General features: G+C 34.7%; 1 protein-coding gene across 2 annotated transcripts in view; it reads left to right on the top strand.

Annotated features, from left to right (window-relative positions):
* Positions 1-746: 746 nt before the first annotated feature.
* LOC149069992 (uncharacterized) overlaps positions 747-24644 on the top strand; it is a 210982-nt gene continuing 187084 nt past the window's right edge. The window contains exon 1 of one of the 2 annotated variants that reach the window (XM_089249854.1): positions 747-2812. In XM_089249854.1, coding sequence (XP_089105980.1) covers positions 1249-2812 — 1564 coding nt within the window. In that variant the 5' untranslated portion in view covers positions 747-1248. The remainder of the gene's footprint in view (positions 2813-24644) is intronic. The other variant, XM_089249855.1, reaches the window with a different exon arrangement.

Here is a 24644-nt window from a genome sequence, read left to right as displayed (position 1 = left end):
CGAAAAGCCCTGGTTAAGGACCTCTGTCCGTACACAACCCCTAGAACACGGAGATTACTTCAAGAGTTCATTAGAAGAGTGAGGTGTTGAGGAATTCCACGAATTCCTTCCTCAACACCAAAAAAAAAAAAAAAAAAATGTCAGAAACATTGTTTTAGATTCTAGAAACATCGAGAGAAAAATTTCCAGTTGAACGTGTGTTCATGTTGCCACATGATAAATATATTCACATGAAAATGTTAGTTCGTGCGGCGGTTCTCATGCGCAGTTGTTTTCGAGAGATTTATTCAAATGGACGTTTTCTAGAAAAATCTAGAAAACAGACAGTCGAAATGAAAAGCAGTGCGAAGGTTTCGAGGATAAATGGAGGAAAAACTCGGGGGCCCCCCAACCCCACTGCCGCCCCCCGACGTCTCTTAAGCATAGGAAGAGGAAGGCAAAAGATGGTTTGAGAGAGAGAGAGAGAGATGGCTGGAGGGGGGTAAAGAAAGGCAAGGTTGCAACTACGTTAAGCTTTACAAAAGGGGCGGCAGCCAAGGCACGGATGGGAAGAGGGGAGTCGCAATGGAACAAAAAGAGTCGCGGGGAGGATAGCGGGGCGAGGGGGGGCCCGCACAGCGTGGGTAAAGGGTGGATGTGGATTGTGCGTGGGTGGGTGGGCGAGGGGGGAGCGGTGGTAGGAAATATAATGTAGCTACCGCGCAAACTCGTTCGGCGCCCTTGTCTGGCTGCGCGCCGTTCCCTGCGCAGTGCGTCATCACAAGAACGAGTGTAAACATGGCGGACAGGTACTGGTGCGACGTCGGTTCGTCTCTCCGGTGATAGCATTCGGGTAAAAAAAAAAAAATAAAAATCCAGCGCCGCAAAAAAAAAGTAAAACGTTGCCCCTGAAAAATCAGTACAGGAAGAATCTTCGATCCGTTTTCCAGGGCACCTTTTTCGGCTCTCGTGGTGCCGAGAGGGGCCTCGCGACCCGTTCGATGGATTTTGATCGCCTGCTGACGACGACGACGAACCAGAGCGAGAAAGAGCAAAACAAGAAGGAACGCCGAGCAAAATAGCGTGTGGTGCGTGTAGTGTGTGTGCCTGTGTGGTGTGGTGTGCGTGTGCCAGGGGGTGAGAGAGAGAGAAGGGGGGAGAGAGAGAAGTCTTTCCTTCCAACCCTCCACCCCCCACTGTGTTTCCCTCCCCCCCCGTACCGACTCGTACAGCTGCTGCCAGCGAATCACCATCAGCAGCATCATCATCATGGAGGACATTGCCGAGCTCGTGGGCAGCGAACGGATCACCAGGGTTGTGGTGGTGTCGGTGGAGGACGTGGTGGGAGGCGGCGGCGGTGCCACCACCAGCAGCAGCAGCACCAGCGCCCCCTCCTCGTCAGTCGTGGATGCGGACTCACCCGGAGCGGTTGTCGTGAACGTCGCGGGTCCCAACACCCCTAACATAGGAGGAGTAGGAGGTGGTGGTGCCGCCTCTTGCACGGCCGACTCGGACGACGACGACGAGTTGGACAACGACGCTTCCTCTGCCGGACACCAGACGCCGCCAACGGTCCACAACGTGGATACCCCAGTGGATTTACTGGCCCGCTCGGACTCCGAGGAGGTGCCGGCCAACATGATCGAGGCGACGGACTTCAGGGCCCTGGCCGAGCCGGCCTATGCCTCGCTCAACGGCAGGCTGTCGCCGGGCTTTTCGACGGCCAGCAGTTACGCGACGCTGACCCCGCTGCAGCCCTTACCCCCGATATCGACGATGTCGGACAAATTCTCACATTACGCACATCCTGGCAACGTGGCCGGCAGTTTCACGCTCATGCAAAATAACCTCGGCATGGGCATGAATTTCCAGTACGACAAGCTCGGAAGCATGAACATGAGTCCGACGCTGGGTGTCACTCACGCATCGGCCGTGTCGATGCTTTCGGCCAACGGGCTGGGATCCCAGTCCGGTGGAATCCCATCTCCCCCCTATTCCCAAAACGGGCTCCAATCACCAGAGAAGAGCCTTTCGCCCACTGGTTTCGAGTCGTACGAGCAGCGGGAGTTATCGCGAGAGCTCGGCTCCCCGCAGAGCCCGACCTCGGCCCTACATACGCCCACCTCCATGATGCAAACTCTAAATGGCCTTAACGCTACCCCAGGAACTTCACCTCCGGCTCCCCAGATAGCCGCCCCAGCTACGCCACCGCCGAGCAACAGCCACGAGCTGAAGCCGGCACCCCCTACTCTCACGGCCACGTCCCTGACCGCCGTTCCGGTGGTCAGCCTGGCCGCTTCGTCCACCCAGACTCTCAACGTGGCACTCTCCATCCCGGTCCACTTGAGGGTGCAACCAGCATCAGTCGCTGCCACAGCAATCGTGGCCACACCGGTGGCTGTCTCCGCAGTCACAGCTCAACAACCACAACAACAACAAACCCAGCAGCAAGTGCAGCAGCAGCCCACGACGACGGTGGTTGCTAAAAGCGTGATCGGTATCGTGGGATCGACCACAAACGCCATCGCTGCAGTGACACCCGTGGCTTCGGTGACGCCCAAGAGCACCGGCGGTGGTAGTTCGAGTGACGAGGTCGACGAAATCAACACGAAGGAATTGGCTCAGAGGATAAGCGCAGAACTCAAGAGATACAGCATACCGCAGGCTATATTCGCTCAGAGGGTACTCTGTCGGTCTCAGGGTACTCTCTCTGATCTACTCAGAAACCCCAAACCGTGGAGCAAACTCAAATCCGGCAGGGAAACATTCCGCAGGATGTACAAGTGGCTGGAGGAACCCGAATTTCAGAGGATGTCCGCTCTACGTTTGGCAGGTGAGTAATCAAACCGGAAAAAAAATATTATCGCCAAAAATTGCTATTTTTTTTCTCGTTTTTTTTCATGTTCTCTTGCATATCATGCGTAATCCCCCCTTCTAACCGTGTCGAAAACCTGCAACATCGACATGCACATGCGACCGCCCTGACCGTGGCCGACTGATATCAGCCACGTGTTCCCACAAGATATCGAACTGTACCAGCTGTAAAAGCATGCGTTCTAGGGATGAAGTAAGCCGAACGGAGAGTTGGAGGGGAGGGGGAGGGGGGTATGGGCTAGATTGTGATCGATATGCTTTCACCTACTTCAGCATTGTTTCCAACATACCGATAACATCAACAAACAAACTCACTTGCAACATTAATCAAAATTTAAATAATCATAATCGACAAAATTAAATTTTAAATTTTCAGTTATATCCAAAAACTAAAAAAAAAGTAATAATTGGAACATTTTACATATTCATTTTACATATTCATTTACATTGGAACATTTTACATATTCATCAGAATTAATAATTCGCAAAATAAAATAAGTTACAAAAACGAATCCAACGTTATCACAAATTAATTAAAATTTGAATTTTAATCATCTGAATAAAAAATTGAATATTAATGAGAATTTTCGAACTTATTCACAGATCTACAAATACGGAACGTTACTCGGATTTCCATGTAAGTTTGTTTCACGGCTGAGTTACTCAATGTGCGAGAAAACCTCTTTTAAGTAAATGTAGGGATTTCACATGTAGTTCGTTGATGACTAGGGAAATATATGGGATTTCTTTTTTTTCAAATTCTGATAAAGTTAATTGTATTGATAAAAAAAAAATATTTAAATCAGATATTAAAAAAATTATAGATTTCGATTTTTTCCTATATTTCGTTCTTTTTCCTCTCCTCTATGAATGCGATTGTTCACATTGGAATTCGGGATTTGTAATATTCTCCGTACATACGATACTTGTACGGATTTCTGCTTTTGTTCGGATCTTTGTTACGTATTTGAAATATTTTTATTCACATTTAAATATGAAAATATCATCTTTAAATCTGTGTTGAGAAAAGACGATTATATTTTAAGGCAAATACATTTTTGATAAATATCTAAACTTCAAAATCCCAAGATAGGGCAAACTTGATCCCACAGCAAGGTTTTCAGAATTTTTCGGCATTTAAATATTTTATGGAACGAAAAATAAGTTTTTATAGGTAATCTTTCCTTTTACTCTTCGTATTTTGTTTTTACAATTTAAAAAAAAAAAATTGGTTTTATTTTCAAATTGCCCCTATTTTGGGCTTTCACGTGATTGAAATGATATTTTTGCATCAATTTTGCTGTTTATCGGTAATATTTTAATATATATTACAATCTATGATGCTTTTATCGTTTGGAAAGAGATATAAAACACAATGTTGGCGTATTTTAAAAAAAAAACGAAAAAGAGTCAATACTTTAGTGAACAGGAATTGTTGGTTTAATTAGAATTATATTCAATCATACCATTGTGGAAATTAAATCAGTTTTCCTAATGAGTGCTGGTTGCCGTAAACTAGTACAGTATGTTCTTTTATTATCATATGCATATTTATTTTTATCTCCCCATTATAAAAAATGTATGAAGACCAAATGCCCCGATCCTGAGAGTTAATGAAATTTTATGACTTGGGTTGCATGGGGTATAGTAGTATTCAATCTAACAAACACAAATTAAATTTGATCCACTAATAAGGCACAAAAAGAGCGTTCTTCTATAAATACTAATAGAAACTAAAAATCCTAAAAAATAGCTAGAATATGGTCTTACAAAATTTTTCAATTTTCTTTTTTTCATTTTTTAAAAATTTCGTTTCTAATATTTCTTTCTATATTATCACACTAGAATTTTTGGCTTTGAAATATTTCTCTCACACAAAACTCATGTAACCTTTTCTGCAGAAAATATAAAGAATTATTTATTCACATTTAATTATAAATAATGTATTAATGAGAAGAAATGTATATAGGAGAATATTTATTTCCTTGGTAAATGAATAAGAAATATATTCAAATAAATATCAGCCATTTATGTTGAGTAATGTAAGTTCATAATCCATGTTAAGATCAACTGATCAGCAAATACAATTTCCACCTCTAAACACTACAGTACAATGGAAGAATAAAATTCTTAAAATACATCTTCACATTGGTTTTTATAAATCTTATTTTCTAATCATGTAACGTCTATCATTCTTAATTGAGATGTCTCTAGACTTGAGCAAGTTTGGGCTAACTATCTTGTAACGTCGATATTGACGATGATTTTAATGTTTTAATTATGGTAACTTCTTTATTTTCAGAGTTATTCTGTCACTTTAACATTTTACTCAAAATTAAACTAAGAAAATTATAGGAATTCTATTTTAGAAAGTCATGGAATATCTATCAAGAAAATTATAAAAATATTTTACTAAGAAAATTGCAAAATCCCATTAAGAAAATTATGAAAATCTTATTAAGAGTGTTGTTATATAATTCTTATTAAGAGTGTTGTTATATAATTATTATTAAGAGTGTTGTTATATAATTCTTATTAAGAGTGTTGTTATATAATTCTTATTAAGAGTGTTGTTATATAATTCTTATTAAGAGTGTTGTTATATAATTCTTATTAAGAGTGTTGTTATATAATTCTTATTAAGAGTGTTGTTATATAATTCTTATTAAGAGTGTTGTTATATAATTCTTATTAAGAGTGTTGTTATATAATTCTTATTAAGAGTGTTGTTATATAATTCTTATTAAGAGTGTTGTTATATAATTCTTATTAAAAAACTATAGAAATTCTATTTCACGAGAAAAAAAAATTCAAATTTTTAAATTTTAGGCTTCATTATAAATTTATTTTTGCTCCGATGCATAAAAATTATTTTGACATCTAACAGCTTGTAGATGAGTTTTTCAAATAAAAATAAATTAGAAATTTTGATATTCATATGCAGGATAAATAAGTCACTGCCTGCTCTATTTTTCAATGGTTTTATTAAAAAACATTTTTCATAGGCAAAAAAACCTTATTATAAGATTAATTAAAGATATTATCACAAAAAATTAAAAATAGAAACATTATTCAAAATTGATATGAATATTTAAAAAATAATTAGGAATTTTCCTATATAAAGTAACTACATTAAATTTTTTTATGATCAAGGAAAGAAATTTAATAATTGTTCACGCAAAGCACGTTGAAGAAAAGTTTTGATTGAATATAATCGGAGGAATGAAATTTTCTTTAAGTAATAGTTTCATTAACAGTTGTTGTTAGGCAATATAAGTGCCTAATTATCTTTGGAATAAATGAAGTGTTTCACAAATTGGAAGCATTTCACAGAATAATTATCTTAAAATAGCCATTTAATTCATATTCATTACTTCGAAAACTCAAAAATAATAATTATATAATTCGAATTAATATTTTTCAGTACTGTTATTTAATAATATTTCTATACCATCACTATCAGTATTAAATATATATAGAGAGCACAAAAAATAGACATGAAATAATAATTTATAAATGTAATTATATGTGTAAAATATTTAAATACATATACCCTATACAAACTCATATAAGATTAATATTCGCCTAAATATATAATATAATTAATAATATCAATGCAAAACGTTAAAATTATGCAATACATTTTTTACTCAAGCTATAATTTCAGTGGAAGTCAAATAGTGTGGATAATTTTCCATTGACGAAATTATATGAATGTATCAATCATACAACTCAATATTATACATAGTACGGTAAATGAGATGATTCTTGTGACTATGCATAATCACGGACCATTTTGTTAAATTTGATAAATTTTGAAGATTTATCACATTTACCGTCGGTTATCCTCAGCTCGTATTGGTAAATACGCGCGATCCATCAATTAATTACTTGAATTAAATTTACCGGGCATTTTGCTCAAACTTCAACCTATAGGATGAATCCGAGCGATGATGTTGATTATGTTTAGAAATCTTGATAAATGTGAAAAAGCTAACATTACAAGTCTTATAATAATTTACTAGCTATATCCCTATAGCACTTATTTTAATTTAATTTAATTGTTATGCTGAAATTTGTGTAGTGCGTCCATCACTTAAGGGGGATAAGTGGTTGAATTTGAGTGATATTTCCACATTTATCCCACATTTATCATATATATACCAACTTCATACGGGAATTATGCATAATCATCGGTAAAAGTGATAAATGTAGGAAAATCAGTCAAACTTATTGAAACGAGTGATGATTATGCATAACAAACGGCAATTATAGATAACCGCTGATTTATCACATTTATCAAAATATATATTTATATAAACTATGGTTTATATAATTTATATATCAAATATATAGTTTATATATTTGTTTAGGTCACAAACAATGTATGATAGCTTATACAGTGTATACATAAAATTAATGAATTCGAAAATACTATAAATTGGAAAATCAATGGACAAGCCGTCAAAAAATAATTTTCAATTCGATTGAAAACAGAAAAAAATTATCGAAGAAAAAAAAACTTCGCAATCATTCTAAAAACAAATATAAATTAAAATAAATTCCAAAAATATTATAACACTTTTTTTTTTTGTATTGAAATTAATTTATTCCCTTTGCCTACAATTATGAAAAAAAAAGAAAACTATTTTATTTCTTTTTCACCATCATTCGATTATGTTATAACAAGATAAGAATTTGGATGTTAAATAAATCAAAAAAGGGCAAAAAAAAAAATTTGTTAAAATTTCATTAAAAAAAATCATTAAAAACTACATTTTTATAAAAAAAAATATATATATATATGTAAAGTTAGTATTTTGAAAGAAATTTCTTCGGTTTTTTGAAGAATTAATTTTTTTGGAGGAAAAAAAATGCGGAAATTGTAGAAGACTGAGGGGGAAAGTAATTAGTGGAATTAACAATTACCGTCGGGTAGTTTTTTTTTAAAAATTTTTGCTTAATATTCTTCTCCTCGAATTGTAAATGGCCGTTCATTTTTGGTTGTTACAGTCATGAAAGACGCCCCTCGTGTCTCCCATTTTTCTATTCTTTTCTGTTATGATTTGTTCTCTTGTTTCCTCGTATATATCCATGTTTGAATAATTCTTCTTTCACAATTCATTTTTTTAATGTACCGTGAATAATGTAAAATAAAGATAATTCATTAAAACTGGTTAAGTTCGCATCGGGTGTTTTTCGATTAAAACGTCACGGTTTCTATTTAATTTTTTTTCCTTGTTCGCATGGATTTGTAAGCTTTTTCCAGTTCCCGAATAAATAATGATGCGATAATTAGTAGGATTGTTCATTTGTTTCTCAGCTTCATGCTTGTTTTGCGAATTGAGGCTTTTTTTTTTTTTTTTTTTTTTTTTACAGTTTTACTGTTGAAATTCTGATGAATCTCTGAACTACAGATTTGGCGAAATTGAGTCTTGTTCATGAAATTACAATAATGTGACAAAGATGAGCGTTGATAATTTGAAATTTTACTGAAACATACGTTCATTTGAGAGACTATTCAAAATTAATCTGAAACTGCAGTCCCGTTAGGCCCATCATTACCATTTTTTGTTAATATAGTAAAAAATATACCTTAGACACAATAAATTTTGTTTTTAAAACACATTATATTTAGAGATATTTTACACATAATCTCTCTCTCTCTCTCTCTCTCTCACTATTTACTTATCTGTTCTACTTACGAATATTTGTCAACAAATGCTTGTTAAATTCATGAATAATTCTAAATATTCCCATTTTTCTATTCTTTTGGTTATAATTTGTTCTCTTGCTTTTCATATATTCATTTTTAAACAGTTTTTCTTTTCAATTCATTTTTTAATATACCTTAGATAATGCAAAATAATGATAATTTATTAATTAGCAACTTCATATTAGGGAAGGGGTGTTGTTTGATTAAAATATTGAATTCTCTGCTGTCGCAATTTTAGTTTTTGTGTGTGTATTCGTATGGATTTGTGTAAGTTTTTAGTTTCTGAGAACTAATAATGATAAGATAGTTCACAGTAGGATTGTTTTATTTATTTTGCGTCTTTATACTATCTTATGATTGAGGCAGTTTTGTACTGTTTTTATGATATTTCTATTCAAAATCCTTCTGATGAATCGCTACGCTGTAGAATTGGCAAAATTGGCAATCTTGTTCATAAAATGACCATAATGTGACAAAAAATGAGTATTGATATTTGAATTATTGCTAAAACAAACATTGAATTGAGAGCCTAATCGAAATAAAACTAAAACTTTAATCGAAAAAAAACTTTGTTAATGAAATTAAAAAAGACACCATAAATTACGTTTTTAAAAAACGTAAGAAAATTTTTTTCAAGTAATTTTTCACATACTCATTATTTTCATATGCTTTCGGATAGTTGTCAAAAATTGATTATTAAATTCGCAAGGCTAAATAAATAATTCTAAACCCTCATTTTTCTATTTTTTTATTAGTTTTTCTCTTGTTTGATACCCATGTTTGAATATAGTTTTTCCTTTCTAAATTATTTTTTTTAATGTACCAAAGTAAAGATAATTCGTTAGCTAATTTCAAATCGGGTGTTTCTCGATTAAAATGTGGGAATTCTGTCGAAGTTTTATGTTTTTTAAATTGGATTTGTGAATTTTCACCTTTCGAATTTATATTCATGCGGAAATTTCATAGGATTGTTAATTTATTTTGTAGTTTTGTGCTGTTTTGTGATTAAGGCAGTTTGCACTGTTTTATTATCTTTACTGTGAAAATCTGGTGAATCTCTGAAGAGATTTATTAAAATTGAGTCTTGTTCATAAAATGACCATAATTTGACTAAAATGAGCATTGATAATTTGATTTTTACAGAAACATACGTTGATTTAAGAGCCACTTCGAAATCAATCTAGAACTGTAGGCCCGTGTGTGTAGGCCCATCAATATAATTTTTTTTGTTAATGTAATATAAAAATCCTAAACACCATAAATTTTGTTTTTTTTGTTGACGTACTTTCTCTTGTACTGTTCTACTTACGGATATTTGTCAAAAAAATGATTATTAAATTCGCCAGATAATGTATAATTCTAAGTACTTCCATTTATCTATTCTTTTTGTTTTAATTTGTTCTATCTTGTTCCATATCAGTATTTGAATATTTTTCTTTCTCAATTTATTTTTTTATGTGAACGTGAATAACGATAATTCATTTATTAGTAAGTTCACAGCAGGTGTTTTTCGATTAAAATGTGAAATTATGTGAGTTTTTTTATTTTCTCTTTTTATGTTCGCATGGATTTTTAACTTATGAGCTTTTGAATTAAAAATGAGATGCGATAATTGAGTTGGATGGTTTTATTTATTTTGCAGCTTTATGCTGTTTTGTGCTGTTTTATAATCTTTTCTGTTTAAAATCATTCTAATGAATCTCTGAACTGCAGATTTGACAGCACTGTTTTTTTTCACGAAATGACCATAATGCGACAAAAAAAGAGCATTGATGATGTGAATTTCTACTGAAACATGCGTTGACATAAGAGCGTGTTCAAACTCAATCTAAAACTGCAGTCCCTTAGGCCCATCATTATCATTTTTCTGTTAATGTAATGAAAAAGAAACAGATATCATAAATTTTGTTTTTGATACAAGCACATTTCTTTCGAGTTATTTTTCACATAATCATTATTTTCTTCAATTCAATTCAATTTATTTCCGTACATGAAAGAGAGATTTGCAGAGCCTAATAAAACTGATATAATTATAAGTAACAGCATTAAACAATATAATACAAATTTATAGACGTGTAGTCGAATCCCGGAGAGATGCGGTTCTACTTACGAATGTTTGTCAAAAAAATGCTTGTTAAAATTACAAAACTATAAATCTAATTGCTCACATTTTTTTTGTTAGAATTTCTTCTCTTGTTTCTCATATTCTGTTTTAATGATTTTTCTTTCTCAATTCATTGTTCAATGCACCATGAATAATGCGAAATAAAGGTAATTCATTAACTAGCAAGTTCACATCGGATGTATTTCGATTAAAATGTTGAATTCTGCAGCAGTTTATTATTTTCTTTGTGTTCGTATGGATTTGTAAGGGTTTTTCAGTTTCTGAATTAATAATGATGGATAATTCAGTATGATTGTTCATTTATTTCACTGTTTCGCACTCTTTTGTTGTATTAAGGCATTTAACTTTCATTCACTTTCAATTCTTCTTGACATCCGAGTTGTTAGCATACGATTCTTTTCTGTTTGAAATCCGATGAATATCTTAACTTCAGATAACTACATAATCGACGGTCTCGTCCACAAAATGACCGTGGTGTGATAAATTTGAGCAATGATGATTTGAATTCGTTCTTAAATATGAGTTAATTTGAGAGCCTGTTCGAAATCAATCCATCACTGCAGCTCCTCAGTAGGCCTATAATTATAAGTTCTTATTCATTGAGTAAAATAACCCAAAAAACCATAAAAATTTTTTTTAAAGCCAGTACATTTTTCGTACACGTATCGAATTAATTTTTGATGCAATTATTTTTTCCGACATTGTTATACAAACAAATATTTGTTAGAAAATGCTTGCGAAATTCTCAGAACCTATTCTGAACAGTTGAAATGCAATATTTGATGGTTTAAATATGAATATACTGCAATAATTTTTATTGATTGCCCATTTTTTGAAACTGTAATAAATAAACTTTTTCTCTTATCATATATATATGTATATATATAGCTTGACTTATTATTAAATATTTCCTTAAATAAAACTTCATGTAGTTTCTATGGAAGTGCCGAAAGCTTCCAAAATTATGTTTTCAAAAGCATCACTGAACATGAGCCAAGAAATGGAGTAATAATACATTTAAAATTTAATAAACCAATGAACTTACTATAATTTGAGAGTTTTCGGGGAAAAAACTCGTCAAAAATGTATATTTTTAATCTTTTTGAAATTAATTTTTTTTTTAAAAGGAGCCATTTATTTCATTTCTTTCAATGTTTTATCGTTTTTTTTCATGCTTTGTATCGTTTTTGAAAAATATATGAATTCAAGCTCGAATAATTTTCATATTTTAAATAGGATGTATTGCTTTGATTTGTGTCAAGAAATTAGTATTAGGATTGATTAGTGTAGAAAAATCCATAAAACCATAAAAAAAATTTTAAGAATATTTTTTTTTTTGAGATTAAAATTTATTTTTCATTACTTAGCATTTTTTCACACTATTCTACAAATAAATATTTGTTAAAGTCCCCAAATTTATGTTTCTAAAAAAGTCGAGAATAGGGAAAAAATGTGGTAATAATATACAGATTTTAAATGTTAATGTAAAGTGGATATTATTGGGGAAAATATTTTTTCAATCTTTTCCGAGTTATCCTAAAAATAACTCATTCAATTTATTTGTTAAAATGTTTTATATCGTTATCTTTCGTGTTTTGAATCGTTTCGGAATGACGTACAAATTTAAATTCGCGTAATTTGCATTTTATAAATTGAATATTTGCTTTGATTTATGTTAAGAAATGAGTATGAGGCCTGGTTGGGAATTCTATATGAAGCTTAAGCTTATTCGAGGGTATGAAGATGATCAAACTACACTTATACGTATTTCTATATATTATTATCTGAGTCCACTTCGGTTATGTGTGGTTCAGTCTTGCTACTTTAGGCAGTGGTCATACTTCAGAATAACTCATATTTAGGGGTTTTTATGCCGTGATGTACCTACAAAGTACGCATATACACATTTTACGTGCCATGAATTAAACTGAACAAAAAAATTCGCAAATATTCATGTGAAACTCGAGAATGCGCATGATATTCCAATGCATAAAAAATAAACTACTAATTTTCCATATGTTTAATATTTGCCATTCCCCAAAATACATTGCGCTAAAGAATGGGCCATAACATGAAATTTCGAAAAAAATTTGAGCAATTTAAATAATTTTTTCTCTCTCTCTATATTTTTCCTATTCAAAACATTTCCGACTGAAAACGCCGCGTGTTGTGAAAGTTGTTACCTGCTCCGATTGTTACACATTAGATGTATATGTGGCAACAACATACGGCTAAACAAATCTTCACGAACCAGGGGTGAAACGGTACCTATAACGAAAAAGGGGGCCCCCGATCTGTTTTTCTCCCCGTTCTGGTCCTTTTGTTCACGTCCGCGGTGGGGCTCTTTTCTCTCATTTTTGAATGGGAAAAAGAGAGAGAGAGAGAGAAAGTGAGGTACCACGCCTTTCAATGGGTGACGTTCATTCCGCTCTAGAGCGAAATGTCAAGAGTGACTCATCCTGTACCCGTAAGGTTTCTTGCTCAACACTTAGTCACTCATATCTACTCACTCGCTCAACATACACACATAATGAATTTTCCCAGTGAAAAATTGGAAGTATGACTCTTCTTTTCCGGGAATCTTGGGGGTTTTCCCTCTAAACTTGCTTTATGGAAATACATGGTGTCTCCATAGATTCGTAAATAGTTTAAAAATTCTTAAAAATTGAAGAAATAGGTAGATTCGAATGCGGCTCGTGAAAAATTATTCTCACGAGGGTTTTTTTTTTCGGTACAGGAAAAATTTTAGTTCTAAATTTTGTCGATGGAAATATGCTAATCAGAGTCCTATAAAGTTAGAGGTGTACGATTGACAGCTCTGAATTTTCCCGTTATTGGAGCTTACATATGGTTTTCATTGTGATGTTGACATTGATGGATAAAGCGCTATTGGTGGAATTGTTTTACCTCAGTCATGAATAGCGGGATGAAGTTTCACGAACGTTTTAAACACAGAAGAAATTGGAGAGACCGTCACGCAGGTCCAGAATTCAGTAACTTGCTTTCATACAGCGGTCTCTATCGACAAAAATTTAAACTTAATTTTTTAGCCCAGCACCAAAAAATAAATAAATAAAATAAATCCCTCTTCGTGAGAATAATTTAATAACTGTTATTGTTAATAAATAACAATTTTTTTTCTCAAACGCATTCAAATATAACGATTCTTTCAATTTTTCTTAATTCTATTTACGAATTTATGAGACACCCTGTACTTAATATACACACGCCTTAGTTTTTTTCCCCTCTACTAAGACCATAATAAATTTTATTGCGCTTGGTATAAATATTATTATGAATTTCTTATTCTTTAAAATATTGCTTTTTTTTTGTAGTGAGCTATGAATTGACGTAGCTGTAGGAGAAAACTATATAGTTTATTTGAATGAATAAGGCTGCGTAATATGTTGAACAAAAGAAAAATATATCTGAGATAGATACTATTTGCATGTTAAACCTATATATTTAAATACGTATACATTACAATCATACAACGTTTACTATATGTTCACTATGATGAGATGTGATTGATATGCATGATCTTCGAACATGTGTGATTTTGGATTATAATTTTAGAATTTATTTTCACTTACTTAATCGTTGAATAGTTTTACATGGGTTATTGGGTCTCAATTGGTGTTGTTCATCAAGGATTTTACTATTCAAAGCTACACTGCTTGGTCAAAAGAATTATAATTTTAGTGCATAAGGAGGAGGTATTTTGATCTGCTGTTGTTTCATTTGTTCTGAATTAGGATCAGCTGAAGTTTGTTGAGTGTTTTAGTATAATTACTATATTTACCCAATGAAAAGGCCCTCTTTTTAAAGGTACACTGACGTTTATATTGCCTCTATAATACAGTTTGGTAACCACCCTGGTATACTTTCATTTCAACAACACAACATACAAAAGTTGTTACAAGCATACTCTTCAACTTCTCGTTCCCATTCGAATTTTCCAGATAAATTCAATGTATTTGCCAAATATACCCTATAGAGTAGTCGAAGCTTATAAATGAACTCGTATCTCCACCGGCTGAAAGTCAATGGAGTATATTATATAATTTGCCCAACTCTCAATCCTTATATCCATGTGATAGTGTATACAGTCAAACCTCGTTAGTGCGTCACCCGGTTAACACGTCACTCCGCTTACCGGGTCACTTTTTGGAAGTCCCAATTGTCCTCAGGCAGGAATTGACACAGCTATGGCTTACTGCGTTTAACGAGTCACTCCGCTTACTAAGTCATATTTTTGCTCTCCCTCGTTAATGAGTGACTCATTAACGAGGTTTGACTGTATTAGAATGCAAACACCAAACATGGCCCCCGCTCTGTCCCTTGTGGGATATAAGCAGGCTACACTGTATTAGAATGAACATTTTGACGGGGTTGTAAATTCCAATTAATATACATACAAATACAAATACAACGCCACAACAGGCAAATTGCCCAACGAGGTGGCTGACTTAAGAACATCATGGACCCCGAGCCATTTTTTGGAGGCCCTACCTACTACTGCTACACCACACGTGCAACATGCCAACTCTATTTATCAAGACTCGTGTTTTATGTACAGTAGAACCTCTTGATAACGGACACCCAGGGGACTGAAAATTTCGTCCGCTAATGCGGAGGTACGATATACAGTAGAACCTCGTTTATACGACGCGATGTTTCGCTTCGGTCGCAATTGGATTCTATACATTTTAAAATCTATATGTGTGAAAAACGTGATACACCGGTGGTTATGCGTAATCCCCCAATCGTCTCGATAAAGAAAGTTTGATGAAATTCCACTGCATTTATAATTTTTACCGGCGATTATTCATGATTCCCAAATAAAGTTGGAAATTATGATAAATGTGGAAAAATGTGCAACCTTTCTTCTCTTAACGATTATGATTCATGCACTACACGTATTTTGCAACAAAAATTAAATTGAAATGCGTGAAGGAGCTAAAACCATAAACGTCCTCATCAGTCTTGCAATGTTGGCTTTCTTCACACGTACAATCACCATATGCAAACGAAACCAACAAGACCATTCGAATTCCCCCATCCTGGACCATAGTTGTGTTCAGTTATTTAAGTAATTAATTGACGATTTATCACATTCATTTTTTAACGGCTTTTATTTTGGAATTCGTCTTTTTTAACAAAGTTGTTTTCAAGGCGAATCGGAACGAAAAAAGCTAGAATTTGCCTGATTTTACTGTCCGCTACCGAGAGCGTCCACTAAAGGGGGAATGAAATACATTAAAGCCCTATTCCACGGGACAGGGGATCAGAAAAGTGTCCTTTAATGGAAGGTCCTCCATAAACAAAAAAGTGCAGTTTTTTGGACTTTGAGAGTGTGTTTTATGTGTAGTTAAATCCCTTAATTGGGGAATATGTTTCTTAACTGTGCATCAAAAATGGAAGTCTTTGTTTCCGCTGTTTAGTTTCGTGCATTATATCAATAAAAAAGGTAAACACAATTTGGCCTTTAAGGGGCCATTATAGTATTACGTAAGCAGATTTTTCAGCCATTTTTGACCCCCCCCTCCCCCTTGTCAGCAAAAGTCAGCAAAACACTGACCCCCTCCCTCCTGTCAGCAGCTTAGAATATTTCATATCTTCAAAAAGTGGTGGTTGATGACGTAAGCAACCTTCAAACCCCCCTTGTCATCAAAAGTCAGCAAATCCGAAACCTCCTAAGCCCCCCCTCCCCGATGCTGACGTAATACTTGAATGACCCCTAAGGCGAAAAGAAAAACCAATTTTCCTCGTCAAAAACGAAAAAAAAAAGGTCTAATCACAAATATTACACATCAGTTACCCGAACCCCGTTCGGGTGGCACAAGTGAAGGGTTAAAAAAGTGTGAGACTGATTCTGGGCTAATCATTAGTTGTGGATGTCGGGGATTGATGAAAAATACTAGAGCCAATAATTACACGCCAGTTTTTTTACATAAAAAGTCCGGACATAGCAGGCATTAGAAGGAACCCAATGACTAGGGTGTAATTAGCTTGGTTGATCAGTGAATATACAATGCCTAGCCAAAAAAAAAAAAAAAAAAAAGAAGAAAAATGAAGCATATTATACTGCACCTACAGTGCAAGGTTCACGAGAAAAAAAGATATGAGATTGTTTTAGTTGTTTCGAATCAGGGTTAGCAAGATAATGAAGCCTTTTAGCTATACGAAATGACTATGCTTACCATTCAATGAAAATTTTCTTGTTCCGGAACGATGATGTAAAAATTGAATTTGTTTCTGAACTGTGAAAATTTGGTTGAATGCGCAAGAAACATTAGAAAACTTGGATTGCCACCCATCAACTAAACCAAACCCAATCGAGAGCTTATGAATCTTACTTGAGGGGAGTTGCCTGCATCCACCAATGATGCTGGGATTGATGAAAATATGACTAAAAATGAGATTTGAGGTATATTTAATTTTTGTTACAAACTGTCCAAAAATGTGTAACGGTGTTTGACCTCATTTAGTTCAGGCAGTTTATTTTTAGAAAAACGTAAACACTACTATCTGAATATTAAAATGAGAAATTATTCTGTTTTGAACTACATATAGTAGCATCAGCCAAAATTTTTTTCATTTCTTAATTTCATATATTTCGAATTATGATTACGTTAAACAATCTAAAAAATAAAAACTCATAATTCAGCTTATTGTTTCCAAACACAAAATTAAAATTTTCGTGAATGCGTGACTCTTATTATTGAATAATTACAGCTGAGATAGACTGACGTTTTAAATGAGGTAGTGAGGCATAAGTTTGATCGAGGATAAGTGCTTAAGGATCCACTTCGGATCCGACTTCCACTTTGAAACCCGAACCCAACCCTAACGCGTCACTAAAGAATGATATTTGCCGTGAAGGTTGGGTCGGAATATATTTTATTATTTTCCTCCAAATATTACATAAAGATAATGCAAATGATTACATATTTACACTGCAAATGATTACATATTTACACTGCAAATGATTTCAATTTACACTGCAAATGATTTCAATTTACACTGCAAATGATTTCAATTTACACTGCAAATGATTTCAATTTACACTGCATGACACTGATTTCATATTTACACAAATGATTATATAGGATTACATAGAATATAATGCAAATGATTACATAGAATATAATGCAAATGATTACGTAGAATATAATGCAAATGATTACGTAGAATATAATGCAAATGATTACGTAGAATATAATGCAAATGATTACGTAGAATATAATGCAAATGATTACGTAGAATATAATGTAAATGATTACGTAGAATATAATGCAAATGATTACATAGGATTACATAGAATATAATGCAAATGATTACATAGAATATAATGCAAATGATTACATAGAATATAATGCAAATGATTAAATAGAATATAATGCAAATGATTACATAGGATAACATAGAATATAATGCAAATGATTACATAGGATAACATATAATATAATGTGAATGATTACATAGGATAACATAGAATATAATGCAAATGATTACATAGAATATAATGCAAATGATTACATAGAATATAAATGCAAATGATTACATAGAATATAATGCAAATGATTGTATAGATATAATACAAATAATTACATAGTTATAATGTAAATGATTGCATAGCCGCTTGGGATCCGTAGTTCTTGCAGTTTCAGCGTCGGTTATAAAAGCTAATATAACGAATATTAGAAATAAATTCTCAGACCAGTATATTCGAGATACCCTTACTTTAATTTTTGTTTTTTCGTGAATGAATTCGTCACCATCTTGAATAAGAAGTTATGATCCAATTAATGTTTAGTTATTATCCTGTGTTGTTCACTTGTTGTGCAGAGGAATAGCTGAATAGCCGTAATTTTTCCTTGCGTAAGATGTTTGGGCTGTGGATTGTCAGATGCATCCTTCATTCAAGAAAGCTTGAAATCGCATAAGTGAAGAACTTCTGGATGCATCGGGTTTCTCATACTAGGTTCAGTTGTCATTCTGGAAGCCATACTTGATCGTACACAGATGGATTTGGAAAAAAAAAAGGCTCCCCCACAAGAACGAGAAACTTGTGTCACCCAGTGAGGCTTGAAGGCTTCGAAATTGTATTCGCTATTGTGTAAAACAAGGGAGGGAATGTGAGAAGAAGTTGATCATGGTAGATACTACTACTACGCAGTGCATCGTAGGTAGTGCAGTGTATATGCAGTACCTCTCAAAAGTTTACACACTATAGATTTTCCATTTCAAATTTTGATTTTTTTTTGTGTTTGTGATCAAAATGCAAAAATCTACTTTAAACTTCAGTCATTGTCGAGAAAAATAAGGTTTGGACTTTTTAAACTCAAAATTGTGAAAAATGGCTTTCTCAAAAGTTTAGAAAAAACTTCCGATGATATGCAAATTTCGGAGATTGCGTCTATATGTCGTAAAGAGACGTGATAGTACAAAAGTGGAAAGCTATTGGATTGATTTTCATTCATTCAAAAGAAAAATGCCAAATTCGTCGCATATTTTGTACGGTTAAATCCTTCAAGTACTTCATTTGAGAGCAAAAGGAAAGGCTGCAAAAGGCATTTCTATATGGAGAGTTGACGTGTATTGATCCAACATGTGACCCAAAAGCTAAAACCCGGTTGTGGTGGGCAACGCAGTTCAAGTTTACGTGAAAACAAAATCACTGGAAGATATTGGCTTCAATGCAAAAAATTATTTAACATGAAATTGTTAAAGATCCTGGAGTGAAAATTTAAACAGATACATTTCATAAAAAGATTAGAGAAGCTTGTATTTGATTCGTAAAAGGATGGTTAGGGAATCGCCTGTCACAGGGTAACACCAAAGAAAGATTGAAATGGGTACGAAGTCATATGTTTTATGGTAACAAATAGCGTGGTATCACTTATTTAGTGATGCCGAAAAAAATAGAAACTCACATTTTCCAGATGGATGTTTTCAGCAGATAGTGGGAGTGAACCTTCGGTAATGGTATAGGCAGCATTTGCATCTAATGGTCAGGCTTCCTTACTTTTAAAATTGGTCGTCAAAACTGGTGCTTAAAGGAGATACTCGAGAACAATTTGCTGCTGATTGTAGAAGAATTAGGAGGATCGAACTTGCATTTCAATACTATAACGTGTCTATTCGAAGATCTGCTGCCACAAAAAAGCTCTTTAATTGCGAAAATGTATCGGTTTTAGACTGTCCTGACTTGAATCCTATTAGGAATGATGTATGGGGCATACTTACGATAAATGTGTTTGCAAATGAAATACAGTATTCGACTGTTGAAGGAAGCATGGCACAGTTTTGATGTTGAAACCCGATAGAACCTAATTAGATCCATGGAGGACAGTTTGTTTGAGGTTGTTAGAAAAAAAACGAAAGCCTATTAGCTAATTAAACGCCTGCAATTTTTGTATAAATCTGAATTTACTCTGAACTTTTGAGACAGCCATTTTTTGTTTTCGCTACTTTAAATTATTCTAAATGCTCTTTCGTAGACATTTTTTTCTATAAATGTAGAAATGCTTCAGGTATTACCCATTGAAAGGTGCTGATTTTACTTGTCGTATTTTTCTTGTTATTTTAAGGAAATTGCATTATTTAAACATTTGAGACGGACTCTGTAGGTAGTACAGTAAAACTCTCTTAACGGACACCCCTCAGATGAGGTCAACTCTCTTTTATAGTAAAAATGCGTATTTAAAACTCCCGATTAACGGCCACCCCCCTCTTTTACGGATGAATGTTTTACACCACCGGTGTCAGTAAAATAGAGATTTCACTGTACATACTACCGTCATTCAGAAAGACACACAAAAGACAATTCCAGATCATACAAATAATGATCCAAGTCAGAGGTTTCCAAACTGTTGAGGAACTGAATTTTATGGCAGTAATTTTACTACTACTAAACGACACCACGCAAATCGTTAATATTCCTCCGAGAGAGTGTTTTTAAAAATACTCAAATACAAATAGAAAATCCGCAGCAACAACAAGAAAATTGTCAAGCAAGGACGCCGGGAAAAAATTACTCACGAATAAGCTTTATTTAAAGCACTATATTGGTAAAATAATGGGGCGTGGAGAGAGAGAGAGAGAGAGAGAGAGAGACATATGCCAGAGAAAGAGAGAGAGTATCCGAAGCTCTATCTCTCTATCGGGATAGACACGTGCAGGTTTTGGAATCTCTAGGAAGCCCCACTACTGTAGGAAATTCGAAAACCTCCGTTTCAGGCTTATATGTATTGAAAATATTGTTTTTATAATAAGGCGGTGAATGTTTGTTTCACATGTTATGACAGATGGTTGATTTTTTGTTGATTTTAGTAAATAAAACGCTGTAAAGCTTCGATAGGAGGTGCCCGGTTTAGACTGTTTTTGTTCGAAGTACTACCACCTCACTGAGTGTTTGAACTGAAGTAATAGCAGGATATACGTATTGTAGTGACTTTCATGACCTTTCAGGCTTTCGCTGCCATCGTTTGAGGGAGAATTTTGGGACGTTTGGCCATCGTGAATGAATTTTTACATTAATTGTTCAAGATAAAATATGGCAGTACTTCCTTCGATTCCATCGCTGAAATGAAAATGATGCGTCATAAGGAAAGGGTCTCAAGGTGGCGTCTTCAAAAACCACTGATTCTACTCATTTAAATAAGCACAAAAATGTACAAAATTCCGGCGGAATTGTTATTGGTCACTCAAAAAAAGAACCATTAATATTAATATTTTGAACGCCAATAGAAGCCAAGAATGAATTTAAAAATCCCACAACACACACTAGACTGTTTGAGAGACGTCATTCGAATAATAGCAGTACAGTATCCCAATTAGACACAGACCAGACAGAGAAACAAAGACGGGAAAAAAAGAGAAGTATTTTTTAGAAGAGAGGAGAGGAAGGGACGAAGGAAAAGGTTTTTAATATGTATCACCAAGAAGCGCGAGAGTCGATAAGTAGCCGACTGTTGTCATTATCGTAATTTTTTTGTGGCTTTATTGCATTCCACCGCTAATTTTTTTTATGTGTTTCTGGGTGAGAATAATTAACTTGAATTTTTTGGAGGACGACACCTACTTTACTTCACCAAACGCTAACCCTGGCCATATCGCAATTCACTGCCATGAATTAGTAGGAACGGATATGAAGGTGCTATCTATCGGTTTGTTGCCTCAAGCTCGTTAGGAAATAATCTTATCTATATCCTCCTGCTCGTGGGACTGTGACGGCATCCTTCATGGTGGTAGAAGGGCATCTTACCACCACGCCACTTGGGTGGCGGGACGCCTGATGAGGACGACACCTACTTTACCGCACACCAACTCCGGTCATATATCGCCATACGGCAATTTCCAACCAGAGGAGTTGGGTGGGGAAATGAAGACTCCATCCATCAGTGGTCGCCCCAGGCTTGGTAGGTAAAGAACTTGCTTCTAACGTTCTATGGCCGGATTCGAACACATGGACCTCGATGGTAACCTTCCTAGTGGAAGACGAGCATCTAACCACATGGCGCCACTCGGGTGCTGAGGACGATCCCTGGAACCCTTTCTTTGTCAACTTGACCGAGAACCAAATAGCTCGAAAATTCTTGATTTGTCCCAGAAAAGCAGTGCAAACTTTCCATTAAATTGCCAAAAAAAGTTTATATACAATAATTTCAATCATTTTAGTTATGTTTAATTTGATGGAGAGAAGCATGTGCTGCCAGTAGAGAATCTTAGAAATTTACTCACTCTATAAACATCCATACGTAAGAAATAGTAAAAGTGTTGAAGCATTGTCTATGGGTCTATGCGCATCTTTAAGTTTTAAAAGCAAATTTTATACAATTTATAAAAGAAATTTCTATTGTATTTTGAACAATATAGAAAGAATTTGAATGTATAAAATTGAGTATAGGAAACGTGACCCTCTGAAGTTTTCTTTGACGATTTCACTGCAGTAATCATACAAAAAAAAACAGGAAAATGACAAGGAACGAACCTTCATTTTCGTTCATAGAAATTTATTCGATGTATTTAAAAGAGTATATAGTATTTTTTTCATCTTATAACTGCTTTGAAATATATTCTATACCAGAGGTTCTCTTCTCAACCTCAGGCCATAAGGCCCCCCGCCCCCCTTGTGATCCTGGAATAACCGAAGGAGGCCACGGGTATTAGCTGGCCACGGAAGCTGAGCTAGAAGAGATCTCGGCAACGGGGTAAATGCAGTGGCGAAGTTCTGGCGTTCGTTCGTTTATTCATTCGGCCATTGGTGAAAATCGGAAGAAAGAAGAGCTCGACTAGTGGTGAATGGGGGAGAGGGGGCACACCACAGAGAGCTTTGAAGAGATATAACTTTCAAACGTGAAATATGTAATAATGTGACTGCTTTCAGAATCCAGCAGAGAGCTGTTAATAAATATTACCATGGCCATCTTTTAACCTATGGTTCCATGTTGGCATGACCCATGACTCATGTCCATAACGGGCCTAAATAAAGAGATCTGGTATTATGATTTTTGTGTGTTAGTATGTATATGTGTGTTACGGTAAACGTGATAAATTCCATTCCTGTTATTATGTATAATAACCGAACACTAGCTACCTAATGTGTGACTGATTGATCTGGTGAGCGAGTGAGTGAGAGCGAGCTAGCTCTAGTGACAGGCAAGGTTTCGCTCATTCATTCACTCACTCGTTCACTTGCTCACCTGATCATTCATTTACTCATGTCGAACTGATGCTTGTGAATTTTTCGTCGATGAAGGTTAACGGAAAATTCACTGCCAGGAAAATTTACCGACAACAGTTTGTCATGAATCTTCCGAGCCCGTGAGCGAGTGAGTGAGTGGGCGAGAGGGTAAGTGAGCGAGAAAGTGAGTGAGCTCACTCACGAATTCGGTAGCTCGCTCGCCCATCCACGCGCTGACAGATCAGTAGCTCGCTCAATCACTCACTCACACGCTCACAGACTTGGTAGCTTCATGTCGAACTGTTGTCGGTGAATTTTCCTAGCGGTGAATAGCATGGCAGTGAATTGTTGGCGGTGAATTTTCCGGACACGGTCGATGAATTGATGGTCGGTGAATGTTCCGAGCTATGAAATTGCTGTCGGTGAATTTCCCGGACACGGGGTAAGACAGGGTGCTCACGGGAAGAAAATATGGTCGAAAGGGGGGGGGGCATGGGTAAAAATATTGAGAAACCACTGTTCTATACCATTTGTTCCAGACTGGAAGAGATCTCCAGTGGCAAAATTCTGGCGTTCATTCATTCATTGTTCTATACCATTAAAAGAAACTAAAAATACAATTCAAATTACAGTACAATACTTCATATGATTCTGATATAAGCTGGAAAAATACATTTCGCATCTTTTATATGAATTCAGATATAATTCCAAGTTTATTTATGTTATTTCTAATAAAATATTTCTGAAGAATAAAAAACAATAAAAAAGTAAAATAATCTGCAAATATATATATATATATATATAATAAATAATCTTTTGTTCAAAATAAATTATAATGAAGCAATAACACAAAAATTTTTTTTGCTGTTCCTCAGTAATTTTACTCCTTGCTTCTCTCACGATGTTTTCCCGGTTTCCCAGAAACTCACGTTTTTCTCCTCCCCTTTTTTTTATTAATCTCGCGAGAAAAATTCTGATGCGGAAAATTATTATTTTTTTAACACTTTTTCGAAAATTTTTATCTGATGTTTTTCATTTTCAAATTTTTTTTCCCCCGTGAAAAGATTTTTTTTTTTAATTATTCAATTTTTTTTTTAATAGTCTGAAACCTTATCTGTTTTTGTTTTCTGCTATGCCAAGCTCTTTATTCTCATTTTACGGAACCAACTATTTTTTCAACATTAAATTTCGAAATATAATAGACATTGCAATATTCACACAAAGCGATAGGGGAGTTGCACCAGAGACCAGCTTAAACA

The sequence above is a fragment of the Pholcus phalangioides genome, unplaced genomic scaffold (genome assembly GCF_987345545.1).
Source record: "Pholcus phalangioides strain wild (caught in Gottingen) unplaced genomic scaffold, Ppha-v1.0 ptg000022l_1, whole genome shotgun sequence".
In the NCBI taxonomy this organism is placed as follows: Eukaryota; Metazoa; Arthropoda; class Arachnida; order Araneae; family Pholcidae; genus Pholcus; species Pholcus phalangioides.
Note: the sequence above shows the minus strand (reverse complement) of the source record. Positions and strands in the feature narration are given on the sequence as shown.